The sequence below is a fragment of the Ranitomeya variabilis genome, chromosome 8 (genome assembly GCF_051348905.1).
Source record: "Ranitomeya variabilis isolate aRanVar5 chromosome 8, aRanVar5.hap1, whole genome shotgun sequence".
In the NCBI taxonomy this organism is placed as follows: Eukaryota; Metazoa; Chordata; class Amphibia; order Anura; family Dendrobatidae; genus Ranitomeya; species Ranitomeya variabilis.
In genome coordinates, this window is record NC_135239.1 from 165,842,579 (window position 1) to 165,861,964 (window position 19,386).

Genomic DNA, 19,386 nt, shown 5'->3' on the forward strand with positions numbered 1-19,386 from the left:
CTTGGTCATAATAGTCGATACAGACATCCCAAATGTTCACATAAAGAGGATCATGCCCCCACTGATGGTCAGTCGCCATCATAAAACTCCCCACAAAGCTAGTTTTCTAGTGACATCTGCAGATGCTTAAGGTAACCAGCTAAGTCAATGTGGACCCTTTAACGAGCCTTGACCATGATGTATAGGGAATCCTTCAGTAGGATCAACAATTCCTAAGCTGTATATATGGACATGTAGGTCATAGGAAGCTGAAAAACATGATACCTTGTTATCTGCGATTTTGATGTCTTATTCAAATGAAATCCACTACTCAGACAACCACTACTCAGACAACCCTTTCTCGTTCACCAGAGTTCCCCCATGTAAAATAATAACTATACTCAATTCCGGTCCAAGCGCTGTTCCAGCGATGTTGGCTCATGTGACATTGTTATCCAGAGGAAGTCAGAGAGCAGCAGCACGCTTTCTCTTCTTCAGGGTGTGACTTTCGTCCAAAGGAATTGAGAGGGAAGAGGCCACTGATTGGCTGCACGGCTCGCTTGACAAAGTTGGCGCCAGCATAACTGGTGTACATAAAATTAAACAAGAGTAGGTCTGGAGTATATTTGTGCAAAAGTTTATGACTTTTTAAAAAGTTGCAATTGATTAATTAGCCAAAAACATCTGGAAACCTCAGATACCACCCACAAACACGCAGCGTTTCCTGAACGTGGAAACATACCCTAAGGCAGCTCGTTTTTTTACAGGACAAGGTGATGTTTTCATAGATACCATTTTTATTTACATTTAACTGTTTGAACAAGTTTCATTCCACTTTTATTCGGTGGTATGATGATAAAGCATCATTTTTTTTATGGTGTTCAGTGTGACAGTTTTATTTTTATGTGGCGAGTTGTTCTGGACGCAGCAATACCAAATGTGTATTTTTTTTGTCTATTTTATTTACATAAAAATATAAATGTATATATACAATATACAAATATATAATTATGTTTTGATATTTTAAAACACATTTTTACAATTTTTATTTTTTTACTTAGTTCCATACTTTAACTTTTAACGGTCTGATCACGGTTATAATGTATGCATTGTAATTGTCAGTTCTGCTCTCACACAAGCTTGCTAGAGCCCGGTGACCCAGATGTTGTAATGACGACATTGGGTCACCGTGGCACGATCGAGTTCCCATGATGATGTAGCGGGGGCCCCGATCGTAGAGCAGATGGGGCCCTCTCCATCTCTTCTAAATGCCATTATCGACTGTGACAGCTGTGGTACTGCCTGAACACCTGGCGGCTATCGTGCGCACACAGCTCCTGTGCACGCAAAATTGTCAGGACGTATCTAGTACGTCCAAGGGAGGGTAGCACTTCCCAACCATGACATACTGGGTATGTCCAAGGTCGTGAAGTGGTTAAAAAAGGTGCAAATTTAAGGAAGCATTAAGAACAAATGAAAAATAGGGTTGTGTGTCATTACACGTGTCACATGGGTATCCTTTTTACCCTACTTGACCTCTCCTGCTTACAATTTGGCAATATCATGCAGGGGAAATATTAAAACAACCCCAAAGAATAATCTCTACTCCAAGATATGGCCAGTTTAATATCCTAAAACTGGTAAAAGGTCCCTGAAAATATTTATATGTGCATGTAGGGCATTCAAAAGTCCAGCAATACCTTCACATAACCGGTCTATTACTCCCTTACTGAAATATGAGCATTTGAAATAAATATACAAATGAGTCTGAAGGGCTATGGTAGATCTGAAGCCATTTTCACTGCAGCTCTAGTCCCAGCGCCACCTCCTTCTGTGACTGATGGCTCATTTACTTGAAGCCAAATCACAGAGTCTCTCAGTCAAGCAACAGGAGGTGATGCTGGATGGGGAATAGAGCTGGAATGACAGAGGCTTCAGATCTACCATAGCACTTCAGCATTATTTGCACATCAATTTAATTTGTCATTTCCCAGTAATCAAGGAACGGACCTGACATGTAAAGGTATTGCTGGACTTATCTCTGAAAGAGCTACATGCACATGTAAATAGTTTTGGGGGTAAAATCCTGCTGTTAGATTCCCTTTAAGTGTTTTGTCCCTTCAGCTTTTAGCATGCAGATGTAGGTCTTTCAGAAGGTTCAAAGGGTGACCCCTAATTCCTTACATGCCAGAAGTTTCCGATAAACCAGATATAATTGAATCCAGAGAGCGTTTGACTAATGAAAGAAGTGATGGGTAATGAGACATCTGCACTACTACATGAAACATTTTGCACATGAGCGGCAGTGTTATAAATTGTTTTCTAACATGTCCTTGTGATTTATCTAGGCCTTGTTTCTCAACAACAACAAGTTATACAAAGTTCACCCTAAAGCCTTCCAGTCAATAAACAAGTTACGGAGACTCTATCTGTCCCACAATCAGCTGACAGAAATTCCATCCAACCTTCCAAAATCCCTGTCGGAACTGAGAATTCACGACAACAAAGTAAAAAAAGTACAAAAAGATTCCTTCAAAGGCATGGCGTCCTTACATGTTTTAGGTAGGTGTGTCTCGCAGTTGATGTCATATTTTGGAAAGAGTGCCACTGAATTTAAAAGAGTTTTGGAAAATGTCACACATTGGTATTTATCAGATGCATCATTCTTTGCTAATTTGCAGAAACATTCCACTACTACGGAGAACAATTACAGACATGTATATACGCGGAGACAAAGAATCTAGACTGAAATTGTTCTAACAATACAACGATGACAAATGTATTTTTCCAGGCAACACACCAGATTCAATTGTAATAATGCCAAAATATACATAGTGATCAGCGACAACAATAAAACCACTGCTTGCAACAATTGTCCTTGTTATGGTATGACTCCGCTCTGCCACACCACTACCAAACCAAACCCACATGCGGAGTTGGTGCATATCAATTTGCAGGACCCGATACCAACAGCCACGTCAGTAATATGTGGACGCCTGATGAGAGTCCTGAGAACTGTTTTTTAAGACATCCATGATGACATCCATGGCATTGACACCCCAGCTCTATTCCTTACCAGCACCACTTTCTACTGCTTGACTGACATCCTTTATGCTCTGTGACTTAAGAGAAAGGAGCTGTCAGTCATGCAGGAGGAGCAGGGAGCTAAATAGATCTGGAGTGACGTAGGATTCAGATCTACAAACTAATTTCTATATAAATTCAAATGCTGATTTCTCAGTAACGGAGGAGCGGACTGGTCATGTAAAGGTATTGCTGGACTTGTCTTTGAAAGAGCCACATGGGCATAGAAGTAAGGGTGTGAAATCCTGTTGATAGATTCCCTTTATGCACACTGCTATAGAGGTAGCTTTGTTACTAGTCATCTTTAGCATGGTCCATCAAACTTGAGATCAAAACTACCAACAAAATGCATTTGTAACACAACTCTGCATATCGCACTGGTAATAATCATCTGTGTTTAACAGAAATGAGTGCAAACCCACTGGAAAATGAAGGAATAGAAGCAGGAGCATTTGAAGGACTGACCGTGTTCCATGTTAGAATCGCAGAAGCCAAACTGACATCTATCCCTAAAGGTTGGTAATAGTCTGCTAAATCTGCATTTATAAGTAGCAGGTCAATAAACTACCAAAGTCAGACAGTGATCAAAATCATTTAGAAATTACATTTCTAATGAAAATTACTGTGGTCAGCCATTCTTCTACAGTGCTGACTTGTAATAACTAGTGATGAGCGAGTATACTCGTTGCTCAGGTTTTCCTGAGCACATTCTGGTGATCTCCGAGTATTTGTTAGTGTTCGGATGATTTACAGCTGCTAGCCTGCTTGATTACATGTGGGGATTCCCTAGCAACCAGGCAATCCCCACATGTATTCAGGCTGGCTAGCAGCCGTAAATCATCCAGCTGAGGTGATGAAAATTAAATCTCCGAACACTAACAAATACTCGGAGATCACCCGAGCGTGCTCGGGAAAACCTGAGCAACGAGTATATTCGCTCATCACTAGTAATAATTCATTTTCCATACACTGACCACGTCCCCCAGTGATAGTTGTTAATCAGTGAGTTCTAGCAATTAACATTTTAATGGTGACCAGCTAATAAACCAGACTTTCCTCTTTTGAAGTCTAGATAAAACAAATCCTTTAAAATGAACCTTCCATGTTGGGAAATGCTACTTACCTGCAGATATAGGGTTAATTTGCAAGTAAATGACATTAAAAATCACATGTTCCTGGAAGCAACAGCTACAGGAAGAAAATTACTTTACATCCTCCCTGAAGCCAACGCTTTCAGTCGCAGGGCGGTGCAGGGAGTGGTTACGGTCAATGCTCACTATACTGTGAGTGGCGGCTATAATCATTCCTGCCACTTTGATTGACAGCCTGTTCAGCACACACAGGCTTGTACACATATGCTGCGTAGAGCAAGCTGTCAATCAAAGTGACGAATAGTAATTACAGCCGCCACTCAACATATAGTGAGGGATGACTAACTGCTCTGTTCATGCCCCTATAACTGAAAGCGACCGGCTGCAGGGAGGATATCAGTTAATTTATTATCAGATTAACCTTATATCTGCATGTACAGTTAGGTCCATATATTTGGACAGAGACAACATTTTTCTGATTTTGGTTATAGACATTACCACATTACCACAATGAATTTTAAACAAAACAATTCAGATGCAGTTGAAGTTCAGACTTTCAGCTTTCATTTGAGGGTATCCACATTAAAATTGGATGAAGGGTTTAGGAGTTTCAGCTCCTTAACATGTGCCACCCTGTTTTTGAAGGGACCAAAAGTAATTGGACAATTGACTCCAAGGCTATTTCATGGACAGGTGTGGGCAATCCCTTTTTTATGTCATTCTCAATTAAGCAGATAAAAGGCCTGGAGTTGATTTGAAGTGTGGTGCTTGCATTTGGAAGGTTTTGCTGTGAAGTAAACATGCGGTCAAAGAAGCTCTCCATGCAAGTGAAACAAGCCATCCTTAAGCTGCGAAAACAGAAAAAACCATCCGAGAAATTGCTACAATATTAGGAGTGGCAAAATCTACAGTTTGGTACATCCTGAGAAAGAAAGCAAGCACTGGTGAACTCATCAATGCAAAAAGACCTGGGTGCCCACGGAAGACAAGAGTGGTGGATGATCGCAGAATAATCTCCATGGTGAAGAGAAACCCCTTCACAACAGCCAACCAAGTGACCAACACTCTCCAGGAGGTCGGCGCATCAATATCCAAATCTACCATAAAGAGAAGACTGCATGAAAGTAAATACAGAGGGTTCACTGCACGGTGCAAGCCACTCATAAGCATCAAGAATAAAAAGGCTAGACTGGACTTTGCTAAAAAACATCTAAAAAAGCCAGCACAGTTCTGGAAGAACATTCTTTGGACAGATGAAACCAAGATCAACCTCTACCAGAATGATGGAAAGAGAAAAGTATGGCGAAGGCATGGTACAGCTCATGATCCAAAGCATACCACATCATCTGTAAAACACGGCGGAGGCAGTGTGATGGCTTGGGCATACATGGCTGCCAGTGGCACTGGGTCACTAGTATTTACTGATGATGTGACACAGGACAGAAGCAGCCGAATGAATTCTGAGGTATTCAGAGCCATACTGTGCGCTCAGATCCAGCCAAATGCAGCCAAACTGATTGGTCGTCGCTTCATACTACAGATGGACAATTGTTATGATCCCAATGGCAGAGGATCTCAGAGATTACAGCTAAGTCTGCAAACATAAATACCAGCTCATAGGGAAGTGGTAACTAGGCTGACCATATACCTGATCCTAGCACAAACAACTAACAGTAGCCGGGGAACGTGCCTACGTTGATTCTAGACGTCTCGCGCCAGCCGGAGAACTAACTAACCCTGTCAGGGAAAATAAGACCTCTCTTGCCTCCAGAGAAAAGACCCCAAAGTTATAATACAAGCCCCCAACAAATAATAACGGTGAGGTAAGAAGAAAAGACAAACGTAAGAATGAACTAGATTTTAGCAAAGAGAGGCCCACTGACTAATAGCAGAAGATAGTAAGATGACTTATATGGTCAGCAAAAAACCCTGCAAAATATCCACGCTGAATATCCAAGAACCCCCGAACCGACTAACGGTGAGGGGGGAGAATATCAGCCCCCTAGAGCTTCCAGCGATATCAGGAATCACATTTTGTACAAGCTGGACAAAAATATGAACAATGCAAATAAACAAAAATAAGAAAGCAGGACTTAGCTTATCTTGCAAAGAACCAGGACCTGAAGACAGGAGCAAACAGAAATGAACTGATTACAACGATGCCAGGCACTGGACTGAGAATCCAGGAAGTCTAAATAGCAACACCCCAGGCCTAACGAACCAGGTGAGTACCAACCTGGGAAAAGACAATCCAAGTGCCAAACCACTAGTGACCACAAGAGGGAGCCAAGAAGTATAGTTCACAACAGTACCCCCCCTTTAAGGAGGGGTCACCGAACCCTCACCAAGACCAACAGGGCGATCAGGATGAGCAGCGTGGAAGGCACGAACCAAATCGGCCGCATGAACATCAGAGGCGACCACCCAGGAATTATCCTCCTGACCATAGCCCTTCCATTTGACCAAATACTGAAGGCTCCGTCTAGAGAGACGAGAATCCAAGATCTTCTCCACCACGTACTCCAACTCGCCCTCAACCAACACCGGAGCAGGAGGCTCAACAGCAGGAACCACAGGCACAACGTACCGCCGCAACAAAGACCTATGGAACACGTTGTGAATGGCAAACGACACTGGAAGATCCAAATGAAAAGAAACCGGGTTAAGAACTTCCAAAATTTTATAAGGACCAATAAAGCGAGGCTTAAACTTAGTAGAGGAAACCTTCAGAGGGACATACCGAGAAGACAACCAAACCAATTCCCCAACACGAAGTCGGGGACCCACACCGCGGCGGCGGTTGGCAAAACGCTGAGCCTTCTCCTGTGACAACTTCAAGTTGTCCACCACATGATTCCAAATCCGCTGCAACCTATCCACCACGGAATCCACCCCAGGACAGTCAGAAGACTCAACATGACCCGAGGAGAAACGAGGATGAAAACCAGAGTTGCAGAAGAATGGCGAAACCAAAGTAGTGGAACTAGCCCGATTATTAAGGGCAAACTCAGCCAATGGCAAAGAAGGTCACCCAATCATCCTGGTCCGCAGAAACAAAACATCTCAAATAAGCCTCCAGTGTCTGATTAGTTCGCTCCGTTTGGCCATTAGTCTGAGGATGAAAGGCAGATGAAAACGACAAATCAATGCCCATTTTAGCACAAAAAGATCGCCAGAACCTGGACACAAACTGGGATCCTCTGTCGGACACGATATTCTCAGGAATGCCGTGTAAACGAACCACATTCTGAAAAAACAAAAGAACCAGATCGGAAGAGGAAGGCAACTTAGGCAAGGGCACCAAATGGACCATCTTGGAAAAACGATCACACACCACCCAGATGACAGACATTCCTTGAGACACCGGAAGATCAGAAATGAAATCCATGGAAATGTGTGTCCAAGGCCTCTTCGGGACGGGCAAGGGCAAAAGCAACCCGCTAGCACGAGAACAACAAGGCTTAGCCCGAGCACAAGTCCCACAGGACTGCACAAATGACCGCACATCCCGTGACAAGGAAGGCCACCAAAAGGACCTAGCCACCAAATCTCGGGTACCAAAAATTCCCGGATGCCCTGCCAACACCGAGGAATGAACCTCGGAAATAACTCTGCTGGTCCACTTATCAGGAACAAACAGTCTGTCGGGTGGACAAGAGTCAGGTCTACCAGCCTGAAATCTCTGCAACACACGTCGCAAATCAGGAGATATGGCCGACACGATTACTCCCTCTAAGAATACCAGCTGGCTCCGAGACTCCAGGAGAGTCAGGCACAAAGCTCCTAGAAAGAGCATCAGCCTTAACATTCTTCGAACCAGGCAGGTACGAGACCACAAAGTCAAAACGAGAGAAAAACAATGACCAACGAGCCTGTCTAGGATTCAGGCACTTAGCAGACTCGAGATACATCAGATTTTTGTGATCAGTCAAGACCACCACACGATGCTTAGCACCCTCGAGCCAATGACGCCACTCCTCAAATGCCCACTTCATGGCCAACAACTCCCGATTACCAACATCATAGTTCCGCTCAGCAGGCGAAAACTTCCTAGAGAAAAAAGCACATGGTCTCATCACAGAGCAACCAGAGCCTCTCTGCGACAAAACAGACCCAGCACCGATCTCAGAAGCATCCACTTCAACCTGAAAGGGAAGTGCGACATCAGGCTGGCACAAAACAGGCGCCGAAGTAAACCAGCGCTTCAGCTCCTGGAAGGCCTCCACGGCTGCAGGAGCCCAATTAGCCACATCAGAACCTTTCTTGGTCATATCCGTCAAAGGTTTAACAACGCTAGAAAAGTTAGCGATAAAACGACGGTAGAAATTAGCAAACCCCAAGAACTTCTGAAGACTCTTAACTGACGTGGGTTGAGTCCAATCATGAATAGCTCGGACCTTGACTGGGTCCATCTCCACAGCAGAAGGGGAGAAAATAAAACCCAAAAAGGAAACCTTCTGCACTCCAAAGAGACACTTTGAGCCCTTCACAAACAAAGCATTATCACGCAAAACCTGAAACACCATCCTGACCTGCTTTACATGAGAATCCCAATCATCAGAAAAAACCAGAATATCATCCAGATAAACAATCATAAATTTATCTAGATACTTCCGGAAAATATCATGCATAAAGGACTGAAACACTGAAGGAGCATTAGAGAGCCCAAAGGGCATCACCAAGTACTCAAAATGACCTTCGGGCGTATTAAATGCAGTTTTCCATTCATCTCCCTGCCTAATGCGCACAAGGTTGTACGCACCACGAAGATCTATCTTGGTGAACCACTTGGCACCCTTAATCCGAGCAAACAAGTCTGACAATAGTGGCAAAGGATACTGAAACTTAACAGTGATTTTATTCAGAAGCCGATAGTCTATACAAGGTCTCAAAGACCCGTCTTTCTTGGCCACAAAAAAGAATCCCGCACCAAGAGGGGAAGAGGATGGACGAATATTCCCCTTCTCCAAAGACTCCTTGACATAAGAACGCATTGCGGCATGCTCGGGTACAGACAAATTAAATAATCGTCCCTTAGGAAATTTACTGCCAGGAATCAAATCTATAGCGCAGTCACAGTCCCTATGAGGAGGAAGAGCACTGGACCTGGACTCACTGAATACATCCTGATAGTCACACAAATACTCAGGAACTTCTGAAGGAGTAGAAGAAGCAATAGACACCGGCGGAGAATCGCAATGAATTCCCTGACAACCCCAACTCGACACAGACATAGCCTTCCAATACAAAACTGGATTATGGGTCTGTAACCATGGCAGACCTAAAACGACCAAATCATTCATTTTATGCAGAACAAGAAAACGAATCACCTCCCGATGTTCAGGAGTCATGCACATGGTCACTTGTGTCCAATACTGCGGTTTATTTTCCGCCAATGGCGTAGCATCAATTCCTCTGAGAGGAATAGGAACTTTTAAAGGCTCCAGGACAAAACCACAGCGCTTGGCAAACGACAAGTCCATAAGACTCAGGGCAGCACCTGAATCCACAAACGCCATAACAGGGTAGGAAGACAATGAGCAAATTAAAGTCACAGACAAAATAAATTTAGGCTGCAAATTACCAATGGTGACAGGACTGACAACCTTGGTTAGGCGTTTAGAGCATGCTGATATAACATGTGTAGAATCACCACAGTAAAAACACAGCCCATTCTGACGTCTATGATTTTGTCGTTCGGTTCTAGTCAGGATTCTATCACATTGCATTGAGACAGGTGTCCGTTCAGACAACACCGCCAGAGGATTAGCGGATTTGCGCTCCCGCAAACGCCGATCAATCTGAATAGCCAGCGCCATAGAATCATTCAGACTTGTAGGAATTGTGAAACCCACCATCACATTCTTAATGGCTTCAGAAAGGCCATTTCTGAAATTTGCAGCCAGAGCACATTCATTCCATTGAGTAAGCACGGACCATTTCCGAAATTTTTGGCAATACACTTCAGCTTCATCCTGGCCCTGAGAGATAGCCAGTAGGGCTTTTTCTGCCTGAATTTCAAGATTAGGCTCCTCATAAAGCAATCCGAGCGCCAGAAAAAACGCATCAACAGCCGCCAATGACGGATCTCCTGGCGCGAACGAGAAAGCCCAATCCTGAGCGTCGCCACGCAAGAAGGAGATAACAATTTTAACTTGCTGAGCTGAATCTCCAGACGAACGAGGTTTCAAAGATAGAAACAATTTACAATTATTCCTAAAATTCCTAAATTTAAATCGATCTCCAGAGAACAGCTCAGGAATAGGTATCTTAGGCTCTGACATAGGACTGCTAACAACAAAATCCTGAATGCCCTGCACTCGTGCAGCAAGCTGATCCACACTAGTAATCAAGGTCTGAACATTCATGTCTGCAGCAAAGCTTCAAGCCACTCAGAGAAAAAGGGGAAGGAAGAAAAAAAAACAAAAAAAAACCTCAGAACTTCTTTTCTTTTAATCCCGCTTCTGCAATGCATTAACTATTCACTTGGCCTGGCATACTGTTATGATCCCAATGGCAGAGGATCTCAGAGATTACAGCAAAGTCTGCAAACATAAATACCAGCTCATAGGGAAGTGGTAACTAGGCTGACCATATACCTGATCCTAGCACAAACAACTAACAGTAGCCGGGGAACGTGCCTACGTTGATTCTAGACGTCTCGCGCCAGCCGGAGAACTAACTAACCCTGTCAGGGAAAATAAGACCTCTCTTGCCTCCAGAGAAAAGACCCCAAAGTTATAATACAAGCCCCCAACAAGTAATAACGGTGAGGTAAGAAGAAAAGACAAAAGTAAGAATGAACTAGATTTTAGCAAAGAGAGGCCCACTGACTAATAGCAGAAGATAGTAAGATGACTTATATGGTCAGCAAAAAACCCTGCAAAATATCCACGCTGAATATCCAAGAACCCCCGAACCGACTAACGGTGAGGGGGGAGAATATCAGCCCCCTAGAGCTTCCAGCGATATCAGGAATCACATTTTGTACAAGCTGGACAAAAATATGAACAATGCAAACAAAACAAAAATAAGAAAGCAGGACTTAGCTTATCTTGCAAAGAACCAGGACCTGAAGACAGGAGCAAACAGAAATGAACTGATTACAACGATGCCAGGCACTGGACTGAGAATCCAGGAAGTCTAAATAGCAACACCCCAGGCCTAACGAACCAGGTGAGTACCAACCTGGGAAAAGACAATCCAAGTGCCAAACCACTAGTGACCACAAGAGGGAGCCAAGAAGTATAGTTCACAACAGACAATGACCCAAAACATAAAGACAAAGCAACCCAGGAGTTTATTAAAGCAAAGAAGTGGAATATTCTTGAATGTCAGTCACCTGATCTCAACCCAATTGAGCAGCATTTCACTTGTTAAAGACTAAACTTCAGACAGAAAGGCCCACAAACAAACAGCAACTGAAAACCACCGCAGTGAAGGCCTGGCAGAGCATCAAAAAGGAGGAAACACAGTGTCTGGTGATGTCCATGAGTTCAAGACTTCAGGCAGTCATTGCCAACAAAGGGTTTTGAACCAAGTACTAGAAATTAACATTTTATTTAAAATTATTTAATCTGTCCAATTACTTTTGGTTCCTTTAAAAACAGGGTGGGACATGTTAAGGTGCTGAAACTGCTAAACCCTTCATCCAATTTTAATGTGGATACCTTCAAATGAAAGCTGAAATTCTGAACTTCAACTGCATCTGAATTGTTTTGCTTAAAATTCATTGTGGTAATGTCTATAACCAAAATGAGAAAAATGTTGTCTCTGTCCAAATATATATGGACCTAACTGTAAATATTTTCCACCATGACAGATTCCTGTTAAACACATTTAGTTTCTGACAAGCTGACACCTTGTTAACAGGACTGTTGTGAAAGGGGGTTTCTCATGGCCGCTCTTATAGCCTATGAATCCAGATGTTATAGAAGGGTCAGCAGGTCCTCTCTAAGACAGAATGCCATAGGTCTGTAATTACAGCTCCCGCACGGGCGGTCATGGCCCATCCATGTGTTACCATTTATTTGAAAAACCGCCATGAAAAGTTTCACCTGGTCTCTGCTTCACTCTCCAATGTCTTCTTGACACAATCCCATAAAGGACAGTACATGGGGAAGAATGTCATAGGTCAAAGGAACTATTGTTGCTTTATGATGTGACGCTTTTTTTTAAGAGTAATAATACTGTAAATTTCTACAAAGATATGCCATCATCGATCTACGAGTTGCATCTTGACCGAAACAAAATTTCATCAGTAGAACTTGAAGACTTTATACGCTACAAAGAACTGCAGAGGTAACGTCAAATTGTTTTGGTAGTTAACATTGTAAATGATCTTTTTTTTTTTCTTTTTCCCCGAAGACGATACTTGCCAGCAAATGAAATACAGTATGGATGTGAGTGTTCTCAGGAAATAAAATAGCCTACTGTTCCAATGTTTTGCCAAACTTTCCTCATACATAAAGCTGTAAAAAGTAAAAGGAATACTGAAAGCCATCATTCTATTTTGCTATTAAAGGGAACGTGTCACCCCCAAAATCGAAGGTGAGCTAAGCCCACCAGCATCAGGGGCTTATCTACAGTATTCTGTAATGCATTCTGTAATGCTGTAGATAAGCCCCCGATGTAACCTAAAAGATGAGAAAAAGAGGTTAGATTATACTCGCCCAGGGGCGGTCCGATCCGATGGGTGTCGCGGTCCGGCGCCTCCTATCTTCATAGGATGGCGTCCTCTTCTTGTTTTCCTGCCGCGGCTCTGGCACAGGAGTACTTTGTCTGCCCTGTTGAGGGCAGAGCAAAGTACTGCAGTGCGCAGGCACCTGGAAAGGTCAGAGAGGCCTGGCACCTGCGCACTGCAGTACTTTGCTCTGCCCTCAACAGGGAAGACAAAGTACACCTGCGCCAGAGCCGCAGCTTGAAGACAAGAAGAGGACGTCATCGTAAGAAGATGGGAGACCCCGGACAGCGACGCCCACCGCAGCGGGACCGCCCCTGGGTGAGTATAATCTAACCTCTTTTTCTCATCTTTTAGGATACATCGTTGGCTTATCTACAGCATTACAGAATGCTGTAGATAAGCCCCTGATGCTGGTGGGCTTAGCTCATCTTTGATTTTGGGGGTGACAGGTTCCCTTTAAAGGGAATCGGTCTGCAGATTTTTATACTCTAAAACTTTTTCCATGCGTCTGTGGCTCTTTTAAAGACAAGTCCAGCAATGCCTTTACATGGCCGGTCTGTTCGTCCGTTACTGAGAAATCAGCGTTTATATAGATATGCAAATTGCTATGGTAGATCTGAAGCCTCTGTCACTCCAGATCTATTCCCCAACCAGCGCCAGATCCTCCCGCTTGACTGTCCCACCTGTGCCCAAAGTCACACAGAATAAAGAACATCAGTCATGCAGATGAGGGAGGTGATGTGCAGGAAATAGAGCTGTAGTGACAGAGTCTACAGATCTCCAGCCTCATTCGCATTGTACACAATATTTTAATGCCTAATCGCTACACTTTTACTTTAATTTGATAAATGTTTTAGTTTTGTCATTTATTACACCCCTTACAGTTCTGCGTAGCTGTAAACCCCACTTTTTTGTCTGCATTTTAAAATGGTCATCTTATACATGTGTTTTCCAGTTTTCAGTCTCTCTGACCTCACTAGAGAAGCCTATGGAGAAGAATGCCAAAAAAATCCATATGCTGAGCTTGATGTGTTTTGGAGGAAGGAGAAAAAAAAAACTTTACTGACCCAAAATGCTGGGAAAAAAGCACACAATAAAAACCATATGCTGTGTATGCAGACTTTTTTTTTTTTTACTATAGAACTTGACCCCTTATCGACCTATGACATACATTTGCATCAAAAGTTGAAAAGGATTGTTTAAAGTAGTCTCGGTAGCTGAGCCTGCTTCATAAGAGGCATATGCCGGCAGTGCAACATAGCCAACATCTGCCTATAAAACAGCGCCATGGCTGTAGTCAAACCCCTTAAAGGCGGCTATATTATGCTGCTCTCCAATTAAGTATCATCCTGGTGACAGATTCCCTTTAAGTACCAAAGTGGCCTCAACACTGATGACTTCATCTCTCCATAGAGAAACAGTCTGAACAGCTTTGCTTGGATCCAAAAGGACATTTTTCCGAGTATTCGTATTACTCTTGTGCAACAGCAGGTCCAGCAACACTGACCTTTCTTCATGCAGGAGAGGCCTGTAGTTTTTTGGTTCATGCTCTGAGAACTGATTTCCTTGACGAATGTTTGCTGCAGACTTGGAGTCACTTAGGTGGGCCGCACCTAGGAAAAATGATCACTGTTCCAAATCTTTTTGGACATAATAGCTTATAGAATAGTTCAATTGAGCGCACCAGAGGCTTAAAAATGACTTTGTAATATCTTTCATATCTTAAAGAGAATCTGACGTTAGGATCAACCCTCCTAATCCGTCTATATGGACATGTAGGTCATAGAAAGTTGAATAAAATGATACCGTGATATCTGCGATTTGATGTCTTATTCCAGAAAAACCCACATTTTTTCTTAATATGTAAATGAGCTGCCTCCAGGGCTTTAAAGAGAAATCCTTCAATCGATTCTACAATATTTTGAAATACGTGGCATTGCAAAGCGTTATTGCCTGTCAGTGTTACAATGACAGGCAATCTACTAGGCCATAGCATGGGTTAATAGATCCTTATGGCAGCCCGCTCCCTCAGTTAAGCAGCTTAGGTCAACAATGTGCGTGACATCTAGGGTATGTGCAGACTGAGTTTTTAAGAGTTTTTTTAAGCAGAAACTGAGCCAAAATTCTCTAAATCCTCCTCATAAATGTAGGGATCGTACTCAGTTTCCACTCAAAAAACACAACAACAAAAAACTCAGTATGAACATACCCTTAGGTCAGTCTTCCCCAAGTCCGGTCCTCAAGAGCCACCAACAGGTCATGTTTTCAGGATTTCCTTAGTATTGCCCAGGTGAGAATTCCATCATCTAGACAGGCAACAATTCCATCACCTGGGCCATACTAAAGAAATCCTGAAAACACGACCTGTTGATGGCTCTTGAGGACTGGAGTTGGGGAACACTGCCTTAGGTTATGACTGGGAAAAAATGTTCATGATCTCTGATCAGTACCGGATGCCTTAGACTTCTAACAGCATCTTAAGCATCGGGATTTTGCAGCTCTACAAACTTTATCAGAAGGATCTTTAAAAGCAGATATTCAAAAGAATGACCCTTACGGCTGCAATAAAAACATAACTACGTAGCAGCCATTAAATTTAGAGTCAGTAAAGATGTAAAATTATCAAAATGTCATTATTTGGCAGACTTTGCAAGACATGTGAGACATCTTTGGCCAATCGTAATAGTATTTTATTTTCTTGGTGAAACAATTTTTCAGTATCAACCAATAATTGACTTGATGTTTCTGATTTCAGACTTGGTTTAGGTCATAATAAAATTAAAGAAGTTGAAAATGGAAGTCTTGCTTATATACCAAAAGTAAGAGAAATTCACTTAGAAAATAACAAGTTAAAATCAGTCCCGGCTGGAATTTCTGATCTGAGATACTTGCAGGTGCGTAGTCCGCTATATCACTTTCGTACGTAGCTCAATAAAATGGTTAAGATTTGTGGCATGATCGGAAAAATGTTTATAATTGTAGCAATATATTTTCATATATTTTGTGTCATCAGATGAAAAATACCAAGGGTCAGATGAAAGAACAAAGCATAGTTTGCCTATCTTTTGGGAAATCTTTACAATTATATCCATGTTTAGACATATACTGTATTTTTCGGACTATAAGACGCACTTTTTCGCCAAAAAAAATTGTGAGGCGCGGTGAGCGGTATGGCGTGAGCAGGGTCCCTTCCACAGGTGAGGTGACACCGCTGCCCGGTAGGTAGGAGAGCAGCAGAGCTGGGTGAATCACGGCTTTCTTGGTGGAGGCGGCCATCTTCCTGAGGCCGCGCATGCGCAGATTGAGTTCTCTGCTTCCCGGGGCTTCAGAAAAATGGCCGCGGCTGCGCAGATTGAGATCTCTTGATGCAGAGTTCTCAGATTGAGATCTCAGCTTCAGGAAAATGGCAGCCATGATCCCCATCTGCGCACGCGCGGCCTCCCGCAGCCATTTTCCTGAAGCCCCGGGAAGCAAAGCACTAAATGTGCGCACGCGCGGTCTCAGGAAGATGGCCGCCGCTACAGAGAAACCGATGATTAACACAGCTCTGCTGCTCACCTTAGATACTGGGCCGTGCGTCACCTCACCTGAGGAGGTGACCGCACGTCTGCCGCTGCCACAGCACTGCTTTATGGACACCAGGCCGTGGCATCGCCCACCTAAGCAGGAAGGGACCCGTATCACCGCACCTCTGCCGACACCATGCCTCCTGTGACCATGCTTTACCACCGCCAGCCCTCAGGTAAGATACCGTACCTTAAATTCGGACAATAAGACGGACCCCCATCTTATAAAAAAATCTTTTTTTCTGCAATTTTCACCTCAAATTTGGGGTGCGTCTTATGGTCCGAAAAGTACGGTACTTAAGCACAGCAGAAGGTTAAGTAAAGCAAGGCACACAAACCATTTTAAAAATAAATCACATACAGATGTAAACTGAAAAATGTAAAAACGTATGCTTGTATGCATTGTAATTATGTAACATATTCCTACTTTACACTTAGGTCTTGTTCCTTCACTCTAATAATATCGGAAAAGTGGATGTGAATGATTTCTGCCCTATGCCACCCAAGATGAAGAAGTCACTCTATAGTGGAATAAGCCTTTTTGGGAATCCAGTAAAATACTGGGAAATTCAACCTGCAACATTTCGCTGCATTCTGGGAAGAAACAGTGTTCAAATCGGGAACTTCCGAAAGTAAAAAGGATGTTGTCCTTGGAAATAAAAACATCAATCTTATTTGGACTTAAAGAGGTTTTCTGGTCTCAGAAGAAAAAGTCTGTGGTCACTCTATATGATTGCAGACTGATTAACGGATTGCAACTTGCAAAATGTCACAATTCCCCCTGCAATACTGTATGGGCAGTCACATGTCAGCGATTTGTATACTTGTGGTCACATGCCGACTAGACTTCTGTGTTTCTCTCCTGCTGAAAGAAGCCAGGCAAGACTAGTCGGCATGTGACAGCAAGTATGCAAATAGAATTCATGCGTTAACATGCTATATACTGGTGAGTTATGACAGTGTGTGCATTACATATTCACGACACGCAGGCTGTAGTCATGTAATCTGAGTGCAAACTTTTCTTCTGAGACCGAACAACCCCTTTAAAGAACAAGCGATCGATTGGAAAGGACTGCGTCATATTTTGTATTTTCAGTTTTTATGCCTGGTAAACAGAAAACTTAACGGGCCAATTATGTTTACAGAGTAATTACATTACATTGACCTATTTTAGCAAAAAAATACTTGAACTTTGGCTAAGAAGAGAATTGACGATGTATAGCCGTGATATCAGAGAAGTAAAGTGCAAGCATTTAAAACTGGTTCTAATCTAAGCTCTCCTGCTTTGTCTAACTATCTTTGCTTAAATCCATGGCTCCCTTCTATGGCAGGTTACACGAGTTCCATAGCAACCTGTATTAAATTACCCAGACATCCAAATATATATAATATACACATATAGTTTTCAAAAGTATCAGCAGTTTAGTCATAGCTGTTTTTATACGGATATCACAAAGGCTACCATCAACAGAGGATAGTCTCTAGATTCTGCTGCCTATAGGGCAGTATCCAAAAACATGGTTTTATCACCTCCCTCAGGCTTTAGTCAGAATGGCTCTTGTCGGTAAATTATATTAGGTAATTGCTGATCATTTAATTTCCTATTATAATATTTACGTGGTTAAATACTGGAATATACAATTGTGCATACATTCCTCTCAAAGCTTTGTGTTCTGCAGACCTTTAAACAATAAGTCTTTAGGAAACGTGTGTGTCATACTATCTGGATAGAAATTCTGGGAAACGAAGACATTCTTGATGGACAGACTTCAAACAATTAGACCATGAGGTATGACAAATATTGCTGATCACTGATTAAAATGACAATACAGGCTCCTATGAGAAGCAGTTTACACAGTGCACAAGGCCTTCACTTGTCTCCGGGGGCTAAAAGCACTGTACACAATATATGTGAACTCTGACCTTTACCAACAGTACTGTCAAGCCTTCACACTACATCTCTAGACTACTTTAAGTCTACCTTGTCCATGTACACAAAGCAATACAATTTATAAGATCTCGCACTATGAAGAGTTTTGAAATCGTTCAACAGGTTGAATAGGAAAATATTGTAAATGAATCCTGACCTATATTTGTCACGAGGGACATGCAGTTGCGTTAGGATGACATACATGCCGTACAACAGTAGCAGATTGTTATAGTCTCCTGCAGTGTTTTATATTCACCACATTGTTAATCCCACTTGGTGCAACATAATGCACTCAATGTGGCAAATGGCTTAATCTGCGGTGCAGCCTTGGTCTTTACCCTACATGGACAGTAATTTAAGAGTTTAGAGGCAAACCACTCACTCCACATAAAGTTTCCATATGCTATGTCGTACTATGTCTATTTACTGTATATTTGTTCAGCCTGAGCATATTAAATTAAATTTTCATATAGTCTCATACGGTTTAGTAATAAAAAGAGTTTTGAAAACAGTAAATGTGTTTGTGTTCAGTATAGTAACGCCTTACCGACATGCCAGCAAATCTCCGTATATATGTCGCCATGACCGTGCAGTCTCACAATAAGCGCTGCCGCAATAAAAAGTGGGAGTCCGCTCTACACCATGTTCCAAATTATTATGCAAATGATATTTTTCTCGGATTTTCCTAAATGGTCGGTGCAAATGACAGTCAGTCTAATAAAAGTCATCACCCATTAGAGCAGAGGTCCCCAACCTTTCTGACCTTGAGAGCCACATTCAGCTTCTGCTCCCTTCACAGTAATGGCAACCAAAGCCTCCATTACGGGTATAATGATACCCAAAGCTTTTCCACACAAATCGCACTGAAGCAGTATACCAAACCCCCATTCTGCATTCTTCCATCACGCACTCCCAACACAGTCACATCCAGCTTCAAGCACCTCCTCTGACCGGTAGTATCATCCTGTCTCCAGCGTACCATACTTAAATTATCGCTAAACCCCCAAGACCAGTAGAAGTGTACCCAAATCTGATCTTCTGTACAGTGGCACT

The 19,386-nt window shown here is 42.7% G+C and overlaps 2 protein-coding genes across 3 annotated transcripts in view; one reads left to right on the forward strand and one right to left on the reverse strand.

The window, feature by feature from the left end:
- ASPN (asporin) overlaps nt 1-18,849 on the forward strand; it is a 37,047-nt gene extending 18,198 nt beyond the window's left edge. The window contains exons 4-8 of the mRNA XM_077277414.1: nt 2,328-2,541; nt 3,468-3,578; nt 12,362-12,455; nt 15,593-15,731; nt 16,842-18,849. Of these exons, the coding sequence (XP_077133529.1) occupies nt 2,328-2,541; nt 3,468-3,578; nt 12,362-12,455; nt 15,593-15,731; nt 16,842-17,039 (756 nt within the window). The 3' untranslated portion in view covers nt 17,040-18,849. The remainder of the gene's footprint in view (nt 1-2,327; nt 2,542-3,467; nt 3,579-12,361; nt 12,456-15,592; nt 15,732-16,841) is intronic.
- CENPP (centromere protein P) overlaps nt 1-19,386 on the reverse strand; it is a 392,292-nt gene that overhangs the window by 183,024 nt on the left and 189,882 nt on the right. The window lies entirely within an intron of this gene.